General features: G+C 40.2%; 1 protein-coding gene across 1 annotated transcript in view; it reads left to right on the top strand.

Moving 5' to 3' along the window:
- The first annotated feature begins 225 nt into the window (after positions 1–225).
- The window catches only part of wnt10a (wingless-type MMTV integration site family, member 10a), a 30,364-nt gene continuing 13,498 nt past the window's right edge, over positions 226–17,091 (top strand). The window contains exons 1-3 of the mRNA XM_034693295.1: positions 226–639; positions 2,333–2,598; positions 9,426–9,799. Of these exons, the coding sequence (XP_034549186.1) occupies positions 560–639; positions 2,333–2,598; positions 9,426–9,799 (720 nt within the window). The 5' untranslated portion in view covers positions 226–559. The remainder of the gene's footprint in view (positions 640–2,332; positions 2,599–9,425; positions 9,800–17,091) is intronic.

Below are 17,091 nucleotides of genomic sequence, written 5' to 3'. Positions count from 1 at the left end.
TTCTCCCTCACAGAGGGTGCAGGCTAAGTGTTCCTGCTCCCCTTATCTAAAAGGATCTCTATCCTGCTTTAACGAGCCACTTGACCTCCCTCGGCGCTCCCATACTCCCTGGGTGACGCAAAAAAGTGGGCTGGCGAAGCGCTAAGTGCACTAGTTTAGAGGACTCTCGGTGCGCACTGAAACATCACAAGCAGACAGACTTCATTTAGAGTCCATGGTGCTTCAGCCGTCTCTCTCGGAAGTTATCAATTCAAAGACCTTAGCGGAGATACCGGGATGTGTACGGATGTCAATGGGAAAGAAAAAGGTGACTTGTTCTCTAACTTCAGCAGCCTCCTGCGTTCAGCAAGTTGAGAGGTTGATGAAACTTTTTTTTGAATGAGAGTCCCGCCGCTGGCTGCCACATCTGGATTCGGGATTCTCGGAGCTGTCAAGTCCAGAGCCAACGTTTATCCGGACCTGAACTCACCCTGCTCTTCTGTTTTGTACTTCCCGAACTTCGAGGCGGAGTATTGGACTTTTATCTTTAATATACTTTCTTCAAACAGTGTTTTTTTTTATGATTTTGAGGCACGAAATGGAAAAGTCATTCCTCAGAGTAGCGTGCGTCTTTGTGGTTATCTGTCTCATGGATGAAAGGTGAGTTAAGCTTCATAAGTTGTGTCCATCTAAATTAAAAAAAAAGTTTATTGTTGTTTGTTATGAGGAGGAAAAATCCCTGTTGCTTATTTTGTATTTTCTTATTGTTTATTTTTAATGCTTGCGTAAATTGTGACTTCTTAAGAATACAATTTCAGTTGCTTAACGTAATTATCTACTTTCACAACACAAGTCTACCCTTCAAAATAAAAGTTATGTAACCCATATTGCTCTTGCTGACATGTGCTGAAAGCCAACTTTTAAAAATACTGAAAAGTGAAAATATAAAATGAAGCATTAGTCCTTTTTTGATTTAATATATTTTCTGTCACCTGTTCTTTCCATAACAGAGTTGCTAATCAAGAAAAAAACCCTTTGGAAAAAGTTGTTGAAACAGGTCTATCAGAGTAGGAAACACAACAGGTAGCAACAGAAGCCGTGCTGGAATTACAGAAGCACATGTGGGCTAATGCCACCTGGAAAGTAGGGCACAATCATGCAAGTGAACATTTGAAGTCACTGCCAGTTGTGTTTAGTTTCAAGTGCAAAATTACTGTCAGCTTTCTTAAAAGAAGCACAGTGGTTTTGATCTTTGTACATGTTTCTGTGATAAAGAGGCTTGCAGAAGAGGAACTTTCAAGAAGGGACACATGTTGACAAAGTTTTTGCAGCTGTGTCAGTGTCCGTGTGTGCGTGTGTTACTGTACACTCCTCCCTACACCTGGTATTTGTGTGTGCATGTCAGAGTGTGCTTCAGCATGTGTGCATACAGAAGTGTGAGTGTGTGTGCCCACAGCCATACATTCTCCTGCCTTGTCCGTTTCAGCCGCACTGAAACACACAACCTGTGTTTTACTTGTAATGATGTTGAAAAGAGAAGCTGCGCAGCTCTCAAGCCGTCATCAGCGCAGCCTGTGTTTTCCTTGTTACTGCTGTTACTGTTTCTCTGTGAAGTTTAAAGGAGCTTTGACCGCTGTCAGCTGAATTACTGTTGTTCACATGATTGATCTGCAACAGAAGCAGGAGACAGTCGAGCTCAGAGACACACCTTACAGCAGAAGAGTCATTGAATTTACATGCTAACGGATTCCCTGAAGGGATTATCCTTTAAAACTGTTACTAAAACTGTTGGATTCATGCCAATAAGGTAGAAGTTCCCCCATCCCCCACCTAAACTCACCTGTTCTACTGTACGACTATTATCTAGTACAGTCAAGTCGACATCAAAGTGAAGATGAAACAAAACGTGAACTTTGACTAAATTAAAACCCAGCACAAGCTCAAGCAGGTATATAACAGGTTTTGGCAAATGTTTCTAAGAACCCACATCCTTTTAGAATCACCATCTGACCCCATGTAAACATAAGCTTTAATATTGGTGAAATATTTGCATTATAATGAAGAGAATGCATGTGAAAAGAAATCACAAAGAAGAAGATGTGAGACTACTTTCCCCTGTAAAATGCCAGGATGTTCAGAGGGTTTGACTACCTTCAAATCACAGCAATCATCCCAGTTTTCACTATAAAGTAAGACCATATGGAACCGGAATTTCACTTTGACACCCATAAAACATTAAGACAGAAAACCCAAAAGATCTAAGTAAAGTTCTGTAACTAAAAGAAAAGACCAAGGGGGGGGGAATAGCTGTTGGTTTGTCTCCTCAATAACCCGATCTGTGTGCTCCATGCAGGGTAGACTCCAACGAGATCCTGGGCCTGAAGCTCCCCAACATCGACCCAATCCTGAACGCCAACACAGTGTGTCTCACTCTGCCGGGTTTGACGCGGCGCCAGCTGGAGGTGTGCATGCGGAACCCGGACGTGACGGCTTCAGCAATCCAGGGAATCCAGATTGCCATCCATGAGTGCCAGCACCAGTTCAGAGGGCACCGCTGGAACTGCTCCAGCCTGGAGACGAGGAACAAAATACCTTACGACAGCATAGTCTTCAAAAGAGGTCAGTCTTAAAGGCAATACCAAAGTGAGCCTTTACAAGTTTGACTAAATCCATGTCTTCCTGTTTGTCACAATCCTGCATCCCTTCCTTTAACAGTGATGCAGGAGTGTAGAGGTTTAAATCCTGCTAAGAAGAGACTTAAAACATGAGAAAGTGACTAAACACCTTTAGGAAATGAGGTGTAAGCTACCTTATTAAAGTCACAATAGAGTAAAGCAACCAGTTCAAAAGTTTGGTCTTCAAAAAGGCTGTGGTTTCATCCTCAAACACACTTTGATGGAAATACCTTGAAAGGAAAGGCTTAGTGAGATTAGTTCGCTCAAAGATCCCAAAACATCCTGAACAAGCATCGGTATAATATTATGCTCCAAACACCATCCAAAGATTATCAAAAGGGATCATTTTATCCCTTTGGTACATCTCTTGTCTGATGTGAATGCAGTGCTCTAAACGGTTAGGTTGTCTGGGGACTGGCGGACTGGTACCTGCGCTTTAACCACCTTACTGTACCTCTTCAATAGCCTGCAAAAAAGAGCGGGTAACTTCAAAAGCGGTTAGTCACCTCAAGATTACCAAGTCTCATGCAGATCAGTTTCCTCTGCCGCTTTGTTGTGCTTGAAGCTTTGCAAGTTAGTCACAAAGGATGAAAGAGGATCCGTCTTCATGGACGCATCCCAAGTTACTGGCTGAAAAGGCATCAATTTATAGGTAGTCAGATTGCCTGGATACATAAGCAGCAGCAAATGTGAGTGTCCACTGCAAACTAAATTATTAGTCTTATTAATGCTGAACAACACGGTTACTTATGAGTACTGCACGTAGGGACAAGTTGCATCCAAGTGCTGTAATGATGCTTCATAAATGTGACGTTCATAAGTGTGTATTACATTGTGGTGCATTAGCTGTCCAACATCTATCTCTTCAATATGTATTCAAGTTTTGAAGTTTTGCACGAACTTGAACAAAATATTGGCGGAGTGTTAGAGTTTCCATTTGGCTGGTTGCACTGAACTGTTGAAGGATTCCTCATCGTAAGTAAACAAACTGATAAAAGGTCATGTTTTATGGAGGGATAACCATGCCAAACTTTATCATCTTCTTATCTTTCACTCAACAATAATCACATTCAACTTTCATAACCCTCATTAAGGACTTTATCTCCCATCAGTGATGTGGAACCTCAAAAAAATTATCCTTATTAACTATTTGCTTATACACCTCTGGTCTTACTTTCACTCCTCACTGACTCATTGAAAGGCTGTTTGTCATTATTAGTACAGGCAGTTGCCGGTTGTCTGGCATCCCTGATTTGCCTCGGGTGCTGAAACTCCAAACCACCGACATAAACAACCTCTTTAAGTCGGATGATTCATCTGTTGCATGTCGATATGTTCCGCACACGAAAAAAATTGCTACAGTACGAGTGAACGTGCTGGGGCCATTGTTGCGTGCAGCTACTGTAACAGGTAAGTACTTTAATTCAGACAGGTTTACAGACATGGATTACATGGTATTGGAGAGATTAACACACACTCGGTGCGGTAAATGTCAATGATCTAAGCATCACACAAGGCTTACTGTAAATATACCAAACCGGTATATTGGCCTTATAATTCATAAACTATGACAACAAGTTTTTTTTTGTTTGAAAGACTTTGAAGTAATGTTTGCATCATGAGACAAACACAGAGTCGTTGAACTGGCTCACAGGAACCACTTCTCTGGCATTGAACCTCTTCTTTTCACAATCTTGCAGAGTTTTCTCAAGTCTTGGGATTTCTGTATTTGTTTCTGAGCCAAGTGTCAGGAGCTCTACATCTAGTCAAGTCAAGTCCCTTTTGTTTACACTAATCACAACAGAAGTTACCTGAGGGCACTTTCCATAAGATGCAAGTCTAGACTGAACTTTATAATATTATTAACAAAAACCAAATGTTTGTTTTGGTGTCTATTTTACTACATCCGATGCTGCTTGCAGCCTCTCTTGCTCTACCACACATCTCTCTGCAAATGGATTCTGATAAATTTAATGGGCTCATGTTCATTCCTGTTAAGCTTGCATTAAAAACTAGGCTAAAGAGGACATCAGGCAAGACATGGAGAGACAGAGATAGGAGAATCTCTCTCTCTCTCTCTCTCTCTCTCTCTCTCTCTCTCTCTCTCTCTCTCTCTCTCTCTCTCTCTCTCTTTCTGCCTTTCTCCGTCACTGTGCCTGTGTCCTCCCTCGCTGGGCTTCTCCTAATGCTTTTACTTCCCTTGCCAGTGCGAGTACTTGTGAATTTGCTCTCAGCACTTTCCCAACTCTCCGAGGCAAAAGCATAAACCTGTTTAGTTGGTTTCTGTAACACAAAGTGACAGTTTCCTTTCAATCTTTAATTCATTTTGTCACTTCCTCTGCCATCAGTTCAGCGGGGCGTGCCACAGCCGGTGAATTATTTGTTAGATTGATTTGTACCCAGTCTTTTGGGGGCCTGTGTGCGGAGCTCAGCTCAGAGCGGGAGAGAGCTAAAACGGGCTTTCTATGTATAAAGATGTGCCTAAGTGCCGTCCCTTTCAATTCCCCATGCTTGTGTGGATCATGGTGATGGGGTGTTTTTTTGCTGGTATGGTACATTAATTATTTCACCCTTTTTTTTTTTTTTTCCAAAAATGACTGGATCAAATAACTTGTATGTTGTTATTTTAAGGATGCTGCTAACAGTGACAAACCCACAGAGAAGAATCTGACTCTGCAGTTTCCCTTTAGCTTTACGGGGCGTTTTATATTCTTTAAGCTCATTGTTTGATTTTATGGCCAAACAGCTTTACTGTTTTGGTTCAGTCTCACCCGGCTTGTGTTTCCAAATGCAGTAAGAAGCTCATTTCAGCAAATAAAGCCACTGTGATAAAACTCACTGTGTGCTGCATCCTGAGGAGAACATCAAGTTAGCATATAGTTGGATTAAACAGTTGAGCACAAAGAAGTCAGAGTTGATGGAGACCAACCCAAAGCTCAGATGCACATTCAACAGGTGGACAGTTTGAAAGCTAATGTCGCCTTAACCAGAAATCTGCTGTTTGAAATAAGTTTGTCATACCAACCTCAGGAGTGATTAAATGTATACTGTGTTGACAGCTTGTGCAGCTTTCAAGATAACCTCAAACTTACTTATATATAATCGGAGCACAGACACCAGGATCCTTGAAAGGAACTCTGTAAACAGTCATACATTTTAAGATCCCTGTGTTAAAAGTTTGGTGGCTGTATTTCATTTTCTTGGCTGGGATTAATCTTGCAACTTAATTTCCCATTTGTTTAAATGGCAAGTCAAATTCTGACTAACAGACTAGTCTAAGGGTGAGAAAGCTTTCAGAAAGCTGTCAAAGTTAAGTGGGATTACAGAGTATGCAGGTAAACAATGTCAAATTGGTTTGCAGAGTGTCACAACACCTAGAAGAGCTATCACCACCAGCCTTTGGTCCTCCTTGAAGTTGAACATCCACATGCCTGTGCTAGTTAGACGTTACTCAAGTCAAGTAGTTATATGCCGGTTTTACTAAACACAGCCTGCATACAACTTTATCTCTATTTTCTAGATCAAAATAATGTTAAACCTTGCAGTGCTACATTATGCCATCTCTCATTTGTGCTTGTTTACATCCTGGTATCTGAACATTTTTGCGTTATGGCAGTTATTATTATAATAATACTTTATTTATATAGCACCTTTACAGACAGAGGTCACAGAGTGCTTTACAAAGAAAAATACACAAACAAATCTTCACAATTCACCACCTGAACAAATCAAAATAAAGACAAGAAAATAGAAATAACACGGGCATGGGCACAGCAAGAAACAGTATATAACAGGAAGGGATGGGCATTTCAAGCCAAAATACTATTGGATAATCATTGGCATCTATTTAAAAGTTATTCGAATAATCCCCCTGCACACACACACACACACACACACACACAAACACACACACACACCTGTCCTGTTTGTGTGGCAGTCACGTTAACCAGCAGCAGGACGAGGTGCTGCTAGTAGCGGGCACTGACAGTGTCTGTCTCCATCTTTATGTCTGTGTTTCTGTGACGCGGTGTGGCGTGTGTGTTTATATTTGACAGCCATGCTCAGTCTCTGGAATTACATGTGTAGTGGTATCTGTTCGGAAACGGAGAAAATTGCAGGGACTATCTCAAATCTTCTCTTCTTCTTTTGCTATTTAATGCAGTTAACATTCTTCATCTTCTGTTTGCTAATGTGGTTAGCAAACAGCTTTAAGACGCTCTTTAGCCACCGTCTGGAGGGAATACTGTATTACAACCAGGCACCGGTAAAACAGATGAAAAACTGTACTTTTAAAATGAGAAAATATTGGAAGTAACTCTTCGATTTTTTATAAGTGAACGAATATTAGAATATTCGCAAATCATTGCTCATCCCTAATAACAGGTTAAGCATATGCAAGTCTAAAGAAATGGGTTTTAAATAGTTTTTTAAAAGTGTCAACTGAGTCCACGGATCTTAGACTCAGTGGCAGAGAGTTCCAAAGAGGTTGAACTACAGCAGTAAAAGCACGGACTCCTCTGGTCTGAAGCCTGGAGTTTGGAACAACCTTCAGGCTTATTAACCTGAGCTACAGCCCTGGCTACAATCAGGTGACTGCATAACAGTTCAGGCATAACATATGACCTTCATTTCAGGCCTACAATAATAATTTCAATGATCTAATTCTGGTAATTCCGGGGCTGACTAACGAGGATAACAATGCTTTTGTTTAGTTGACTAAACGACCGCATCCCTTCTTGTCAGATGGCAGATCTTTTTGATCTGACGAGTCAGAGTTGTTGTGCCAGAGATCTCTGGGTGCCAGCTCTGCTTGAATAAACGAGAAGAGTGACATTTTTTATAACAGGGCACAGCTAACATACTGTTCTGACTATGGCTCAACACTGGTCTACAGTAACATCTCTGGTAAGCAAACATTATCATATAGGTGTATATGCATTGATAGTTGTATGTATGTGAAGTGTTGTAAGAGGGATGACATTAACTGTGCAGTGTAACATGATTGCGTCGCCTCTGGTTATAAAGGTGTCAAGTGTAAAGCAAGCAAAGGAGTCCAGCATAACAGCAAATGTGTCAAATTTTACAACATATCTCACAAAAACCAAATAACATCAACTTAACCTGCAGACATAAAAAAGGAAAGCAACATCAAACAGTGCTAAAAAGAGACGTTTCAGTGAATAGCTTTTTATTTGACTCCAACGAGCAGCCTGAATCATTTCCCCTTCAAGCTGTGTGCTATAAACTCCCAAGAGGTTTCTTTTCATGTTTTCTTTACAAGTTTCCATTATAATCTACAGTGTTTTTTTCAACACTACGTGACTGCCAGTGGGGCTACTTTTATAGACCCTGAGGGCAGTAAGCTGAGATCTCACAACAAACACTGGACAGGGTACGAGTGCAAACGCTGCTGTCGCACTTCATCTGTCAATATTCTCGGATTCCACAATTGGACATGGATTTCTTTCGCACCAACGCAGACCACCAGGGATAGGGTGAATGTGTTTGTGTTTACATTGCTACTGCATGTGTGTGTGTGTAGGGAAACACTACTGTAACATTAGTCCGCTGAATTACAGATCTGCTGTGGTAGAGTTGGACTCATTACATTTGCTGCATGCAAGTTAGACATGCTATCAAGGAGAAGGGATGTGTTGAGTTGTAAAGGCAAAAGTAGTCACACATCGTATATAGAGATTACATGCACGCAGTCATTTTACCACCTCCTTTACATGCAGTAGTCCGTCTGAGCCATTTTAAAGTGATTATAAGGCAAACGATGCGGTATAACTTCATCAGATCGTCTTTGCTGATAACATTCACTTACAGTGACACATACTCTGGTCCTAAACTTTCATTACTAGATATGATGTGAGAAAAAAAGATACGATCTTGTACATTAGCAGTAGGACAGAGGGAGACACGGCCCTGTTTAGAGTCCTCTGTGAGTCCTCTGATGGGAGTGGTGGGAGTCTGTTCATGTTCAGCTGGCCCTTAGTGATGAAATACGCAAGTGTTTGGAACACTTAATTGCTATTGTCCCAGATGTTTCTCTAGGTTATATGAGTCTCAGCATGTGTGTATATAAAAAAAAGGTGTGAATAAATTCTTATGTCTTCATCATAGTAGATGGAGCCCCTTTACGACAGCGTGACTGATTGCGTGTGAAACTACAGTCCGAAATCCCCATGTGTTCAGACACATTTTGTCCACAGTGATGTAAAGAGATGGTTTTTTTCTTATTGGCGTTTATCTCATCCCCTCATTTGACATCAAAAATGTATCCAGAAATTCATATGTGTAACTTTATTAAGGGGGATTAAATGATTGGATTGCTAATTCTGGTGTTGCAGAATGCACCACAATTTATATAAACTATATAAACAGTTCTGATACTGTCATTCTCCATCCTCTATGTTCGTGGTTATCTTTCCATCTTAACTGGCAGGTTCATGACACATGAACATAGGTATTTTCTGCCTGCAGGTTATAGAAATACTGTTTCCTTTTTACATGAACTCCATTTTATCACACTTGTAAAAATAGTGACAGCATTTTTTTATGAAACATAACACCTGCAGATTACTGAAACACCCCTTACAGGTTTGTGTTCTGGATTGACTGTTGATACATGGTGTCACTATACAGAGTTTGGAGTTCCATCTTTGTCTGTGAAATCTCCTTTCTAACTGAAACATGATTGTGAAAGAGTTACGACACTATTCGTTATGACACTTTTTAATATGTATTCTATGTCCTGTAATCCCACAGGTTTCAGAGAGAGTGCCTTCGCGTATGCCATAGCAGCAGCAGGCGTGGTACATGCGGTGGCCAACGCCTGCTCCATGGGTAAACTGAAGGCGTGCAGCTGTGATGAGAAACGGCGAGGGGACGAGGAGGCCTTCCGCATCAAACTGCACCGTTTGCAACTGGAGGCCATCCACAGGGGGAAGGGGATGGTACATGGTGTCATGGAGCACTTCCCTGCTGATCTGCCTGGACCGCAGGACTCCTGGGAGTGGGGCGGCTGCAGCCCCGACGTGGAATTCGGAGAGAAGTTCTCGAGGGACTTCTTGGATGCTCGTGAAACCTACAAGGACATCCACGCCCGTATGAGGCTGCATAATAACAGAGTTGGGAGACAGGTGAGTGGGGATTCAAAATAAGGAGATGTAGATGTTTGAATTTGAGTGTTTACATTCCTCCTAATTTCTGCTGCAATCTCTCCAATTAGTTTAAGTTTTGATTTAATAGATCAGTTTTGATCAGACACATTCAGAGGGATTAATCCTACAAGGGACACTCCATCAGTTATTACACATCAAGTTGAGTCTGGCACTGTTCAGCCAGTTTGTTTTATGTCAGTTGTTTAATGTCATATGAAAACTTACTTGGAGTAGAAGTTTAGATTCATTGGGAACTTTGTTTCCTGTGAAAAACTGTCCTCTCTTATTACAGAAGAAGACAAATACTTTAAAGTTGACCCGCTCTGATGAAGTTAACTCACATACACTTAGTTACATGTGCAATTTCACTATCTTTAATATGATTTATAAAAGAAAACATATTACACAATAAAACAGGTGGAGGTTGGGAGGGTCGAGTGCTGCTGGGCCAATAATAATGCTGCAGCACAGAACACAATCTGGTTGTAGTGGCGAGGTCACCACTGCTGTTTATTTTTACTGGAAGTGTGTGTGTGTGTGTGTGTGTGTGTGTGTGTGTGTGAGAGAGACAGTGTGTGTTTGCTGCAATGGTTTCTCTACAAGTCTTGCAAAGCTATAATTTAGTTAGTTTAATTTGTTTCTTTTTTATTATCTGGTGTTTAAAACTGATTTAAGTATTAGTTTACTTCCCTCCACGGCTCCACAGTTTGAAGCTTTCACATCAACACAGAATGAACTCTGAAAATGTACATACGATTTAGAATTTTTACACTGTGTATTCTTATAGAATGATTTTCAGTTTCCATATGTGATCACTTATCGTAACTTTGTATGGTTAAAACACACTTCAGCTTCTGTAGAGCTCTCATTGGACAGATTTGGAGGCACTGTAGGTTAGAGGAAATTATTTTCTTGAATGAATTGACAAATAGCACATTACATGCAGCACAGAGAAAGGGTGAAAGGCCCTGATACTGGTAATGATGTGTTTATAAGACAAAAATGATGGCTTCATAGAGGTTATGAAAACAGCCTTATCAGCAGCTTAGTCATCTTACTTGAATCAATTAGTTTCACTGATAAGCGTGGATAGGCTTTGTTGACATCAGCCTAATTTTGTTGGGAACTTGGAATAACTTGCAAAACATACTCAGAGAATCAGTTATGATTAAATCAACAGTAGTTTCATGGCTATTTAAAAAAGAGGTTTCAAACCATTGTGTAATTCAGTTATTGACTGATTGTTCATCAAACATCTTCTGTGCTCAATTTCAACTACTGTACTGTAGAGTTGATAGAGCCTTTGTAATTACACACTGTCTCAGTGCAGAGCAAAGAGAGGCATGAAATGTGTTTGATCCAGTGACAAGAGTGGGAATTCCCATATGATTCACCTTTGTGTATGAGGGAGTAAAAAAAAAATTCTAGAGCATCTTTTAACTCTATTTAAACTTATACAACCCCAAAAACAATTAAAGTAAAAAAAATTTAATATTACTGTAATTTGATATTTTGGTGTCTTTCAGCTAATTTTTGTGTTTTTGGTACATTATTTGGACAATAAGCGCTACAGACTTATAGTCGCATGTGGGGTACCCAAGTGGCCATTCCATCTTGTGTCAGCCCCCTACATGAGGAACAACTTTTAAAATACGTTTTTCCTTACTCCTATTTTGTTGTTTGAAATTTCAGTAACTTTAACAAAATATGACAATATCTGTTCGACAGGTTGTGGAAGGTTAAGTTTAGTTATGACGGCTGCTATGTGCTTGCTTATCTGTGAAATTTAAAGATGTGTTGGATCAGTAGGAGAGTGATGATACTGGTTATTGATTTCTGAGTCTGTCCAACAATAATTGACTTCCTGTTTGCCACAAGGACAATGTAATAGGATTTGTTGTCTTACATTAATATTTGTGTTGAAATGAATGGGATAACAAACAGTAGTCATCATAATTCATGTGTCTTATAGTTGCAATGTTGGAATGTTTTTGACTTTGTGAAGTACTCACTGAATGTGTTTGAGGCTCAGGTCATTTTAATATTTGTATCCATTCTTATTGTATTGTAAATCCAGATCTTGGTGTTATTTTTGATTCTATTTTTGGTCTATTTTTGAAGTTAGCCTCCTGGGGCAATGGAAGAGAAAGATGTAAATGACAGTGATAAGCCTCGACCATATCCAGCTCTGTGGTGGAACAGAGAAGAGAAGCGACCGTAAATTGCTCATTGTTCCCCGTTTCCTCCTGAGTAATTCGGGCCTGTATCTTTCCATCAGTTTACTTCTGGTTTCCTTGATTATGCAGTCAAAACACAAACGTGGAGCCCGTCATCTGTACTCAACAACAGCTGGACTCCCTGCAGTAGCTGTAATGGTAGAAGTAGTCAGAGCTGTAGAACCGATGACATATATTGTGATCTGTGCTGTGGATTTGGGAGTTAAAGTTGGGTGGGGGATAAAATGACATGAGTAGATATGAGTGTATAAATCATGGGGAAAGGGTCCAGTGGGCCCTTCTCTTTTTGTTTGGATGTAGTTAGTGAGATTTGAGACCTGGTCAATGGGCAGGGTCACACTGTGGCGTCATGCTTGTTGTCTTTTCTCCTTCTACTGTACCTCCTGAGGCCCTCTGCGGTCCAAATATTAAAGCCTTGGAGAGTGACAGAGTGACTTAGACACTAAACCACATCAAAAACACTCCAGGTCTGAGTCCATTTGTAATTTTTCTTATTGAGATTTGGAAGACTCCTCACTTTTTTGTGAATACAGTTTAAGTTTGGATTTGGGGCAATTTGAGGAATTGGTTAGTCTTAGTAAATAATATTAACTTGTGGGATGGCCTTGATTGGCTTTACATGAAAATGTCTTGTTATGATCTGGTGCTTGTTAAATAAAATGACTGGATTTGGCTCTATAGATATTACAGAAAATAATCTGTTTAAGAATTGAAGTGTTTTTTAAACTGAAAGGATCACTTTAAGTAAAAAAAATAACATACACAACAGGTGGTGACAATGTGGAGAGGAGCAGCTGCTTGTTGTGGAGGCAGGGATAATCCTTTGGGAACGTTCGTCTTGTCCTTGATGGGGTCAACAACAAGGACCTTGATGTTACTTTGTCAAGTAAGGAAAATGTATAAGGGGCTCAGGATTCTATAGAGATGAAAACTGGACTTTAAAATAATTGGAGACTTCTGTTTTTCACACAATGTGTAACACACACAAACAAAGAAGTACAGCGGTTGTTGAATCTCCTCTATATTTGTCAAAATCAGCAGAGAGGCCTTGTGTCATTTAACACCTGCTTTTAACAAACATACAGAAAGTACATTAAACTGCTTACTACAGTAAGTCTACACTTCTCCATGTTTGACTGTCAGAACGGGAAAAGGATTATGGACAGGGTAGGATACAACATATTTCAAATCATGTATGCTTAATGACTCTTTTAAGTCACCTCCATATGTACATATATGCACAGGGTATCTACCCACTTATATGTCTAACATTATCATGATAGCATCTTTCTTTTTTTCTTTTAAATATTTCTTATTTGAACTTTAACACAGTTGTGTTGATATTATGGAGCCCCTGTGGACAGAAGTGGTGTGTCTAGAACATTGAGGACTTTTATCCAGCTAGCACTTTATTTTGAAGAGTGAAAGTCAGATGCAACTTTTGTTCTACGCAGTAATAAACAGATCACATACTTTTGGAAGACAAGAGGGAGAATTTAGAAATCAATTTTGAGGGCATGAGAATTCTGAAACTTAAAGATCCTTCTTGTTACTTGTGTGTGCAGTCTTTTCACCCTCCAACAAATGGAGGAAAAAACTTTAAGTGACAAATTTTTAGTTGGTCTACACGCTCTGTGTTGCATACAGAGGTGTCATTTTTACATTAAAACTACTGCAACAAATAAAAAAATCTCAATTTGAAGGTTTGAGAAGAGCAAAAGCATGTCAAAGTACTCAAAGTACAAATCCTCCCTTTTAATTAAATGTTCAATTAGATATATAAAAATGCAAAAAATTAGCCCTCAGGTTTTTTTTCAAGATTTTATTAAGTGTGCCAGGCTTCACAATTCCCGCCAAACGAGCATAATCAATCAAACAACTGAAAGTTTGACTCATAGCCATCATCATTTAAGAGATTAGAGCTTTCCAATGGAACAGATCATCCCTGTTCCATCGGTTAGGGCTGATGAATGTGATAACTGAAACCTCCAGGGAACTAATTTACCTGATGGATCTGAGTATCACTGTTTACAAAAACACCTCTCAGAGTGTTCTGTACATTAACAAACCGTTGTTCTTATGGATAGCTCAGAGGGATCTGGCTGACGTCAGTGTTTGAATAAGTGTACAAAGGCAATTCATGGCTGGAGGAAAAGAAAGGGAAGAGAGACAGAGAGAGAGAGAGAGAGAGAGAGAGAGAGAGAGAGAGAGAGAGAGAGAGAGAGAGAGAGAGAGAGAGAGAGAGAGGACACTTAAGTAGGGAAAGACAGAGAAGCCAGTATAAGTCATTACAGAGCTGTTATACTGTAAAATACCACGCACCTTGATGACTTCAAATAGTATTAAAACCTCAACAAAACCTCTGTTAGACCTTGAACACACACATATACACACATGCACACACACACACACACACACACACACACACACACACACACACACACACACACACACACACAGCCCCTAGAATCAAACAGAAAACACTGACAGGTGGGGCCTCTAAATAATGCCTACCCTTCCTGTATCTCTTTCCTCCCACCGACCTGCCACCACCACCGCCTCACCTCCCTCCACCCTGCCCCTCTCCCCCCCTCACAGAGAAGTAGTCTTTAAGCAGAGGAATGCGGTGGTTTTTTAGCGGGGTGTGCATGTCGCCTCATGCCCACCCCAGGGTTCTCACGGCGTCCCGTCTTGTTTTTAGCCCTAATTAGTGGCTGCTGGCAGTTTGGAAACAGATGTTTAAAACCCTGCAAAAGATTTTAGACTTCAAACGCCGAGGCGGAAAGTAGAAAGAGATTCGCCCTTCCTTCCCTCCCCTCTTTCCCTTCTCCTGCTCTGCCTGCACCAACTTCTCTCCAGCAGGGCTGATTACAGAAATAATACTGTACACGACGGAGGCACATGAAATGAAAACACATGGGTGGGTTGATTTACATATGATAACACAATGCATATGTAAAATTCAATTCTACCAGCTGCAGGGTTACGTTAGAATAAAAAATCCTAAATTAGAGTAAGATGTGAAAATAAAACACACCATTAATTTAGAAATTAGCAAACTTTGAAATTGCTTCCACTCGCAAGTGGAAAACTCTCCCCTCTTTGTTCCTTTTGCAGTGAACCAAAACCCACTACTGTTCAGTAGCTAATAGGCCGATTTAATTGTCTGACTACATGTTTAAAGTTGCAGCTTATGACATGGAAACACTTCACCACTGCAGTCACTTTTCTCGCCAAGTTTTTTTTTGTAAGCGTTCAGAGAGCACACCTCAAAACAAATGCTTGGCACGTGTTTCTGCATTCATGTTGCTGGGCTCAGCGTCTCACTGAAGTTCTGTTGAATCCTGTCTGTTCATTAGGTAGGTGGTGACAGTGTTGGCTGTGCAACAGTTTGCCATCATACTGGCAAGCGTCCTCTGGTAATTATGATTTACCATCAAGGCATCACTTCAGGGAAGTAAGGTGAGATCCCCCTCTCAGGAAGGAAGCAATACTTCTCAACTTCTTTTGACCCAGCTTTTAATTATTTCGTACAGCCAATCTGAATTTTAATACTGAAAACCTACTTTGAACTTTAAAAACAATATTCCTGTCTCTCAATGTAATTTCCGAGAGTGTTTTATGAGAGCACTAGTCTTTGTGAGTCTTAGCTATTTTGTTAACATTGAGAGGAAAGAGGGTGCCTGTTTATTATCCAAAAACACAATGGAATTTGGGCTTCTAATATTGAGTTAAATGGCAGTCGTTGCCCTTATAATCTATGATGATATTTTTTCAATGTGAAAAATATGCAGGATGGTGATTATTTACAAAAAAATAGACCCTCCACATCTGACTGAATCACTAAAAATGAACATGGCTTTGTTGTGATGAATCCACATAACAAGCTCTAAAGGCCTATTGGCTTTGACCCACACAACCCTTAAGTCTATCTATGAGGTGAGATCAGGAGGTCAGAGAGAAGTGGATGAATTACAGCAGAGCAATGCTTGTTTAGAAATACTAACAAAGTTTTTGATCAATCACTTAAAACACCAGGACCCAGGAACTAATGCTCAAGTGTGGATCTATGTATATATTGAACAAAGATATTTACATATTGACTAAAGTAGTTCAATTGTATACTTCTTAAGCTCCATGTAATCAAAATGTTGAAGGAAGAGAAATAAAAGAGAGGTTTTGACATCATTTATAGACTTATATATTTGGCATTTGACAGTTAAGGCACCTTCATCATGAAGCTGGACTTTCATTCCATGAGACTTCTGGCATGTTCATAGCATGACTGCCCAGAACATGTCACATTCATATCAGGCAGTTGTATTGCATTCCACTACCTTTACTTTAAAATGTCAAAAAGTATCAGTAAAACAAAGCAAAACGTCAAAATTAAAGATAAGGTGGTTGACTGGTGCACTAATGAAAAGTGTCATAGAACTTCCATGGCCAGTAACTTGACTAAATGGAATTGAAACAGCACTTATATGGTGCTTTTCTCATCCCTAAGAACTTGTATATTGCGTGTCACTTTCACCCATTCACTCAGACATGCATACACTGCTTACTATTCCAATTTGCATGCATTCACACATCATTCCGGGTGTGTCTTGCCCAAGGATACTTCAATATGAAGGAGGTGGGGATGGAACTGCCAGGCTTTTTATTAAGATTGGGCATTCCCTGTCGCATGACTAACTTTGAAAGGCAAATTCCACGTCATTTGTTGTGCAGTGTACAAAGGGGCATGAGGGCTGATCAATGCCTGATCAGCTGATACCGACTGTGCATGTGAATATCTGGCTTGTTAGGAATAATAGTCTGCGGACAATGTAGTCTTGAGCTGATTCCACAGCTTCAGGGCTTTCTTTTCCTGATTGTGAATGAGCAAATGGTAGATAGTGTCTGAAAGCCTGATAGTGGTATGCCATGTGATGGAGACATCTTAACAGATACATTTGTGAAAGTAAACTTTGTTGGCGATTGTCAATGCTCTGTCTTGATCTGACCTGAATGACTTGCTTATACTGTATGTTT

Source organism: Notolabrus celidotus, chromosome 10, assembly GCF_009762535.1.
Source record: "Notolabrus celidotus isolate fNotCel1 chromosome 10, fNotCel1.pri, whole genome shotgun sequence".
NCBI classification, from domain to species: domain Eukaryota; kingdom Metazoa; phylum Chordata; class Actinopteri; order Labriformes; family Labridae; genus Notolabrus; species Notolabrus celidotus.
The sequence above is the reverse complement of the archived record's forward strand: the minus strand, read 5'-3'. Positions and strand labels throughout refer to the sequence as shown.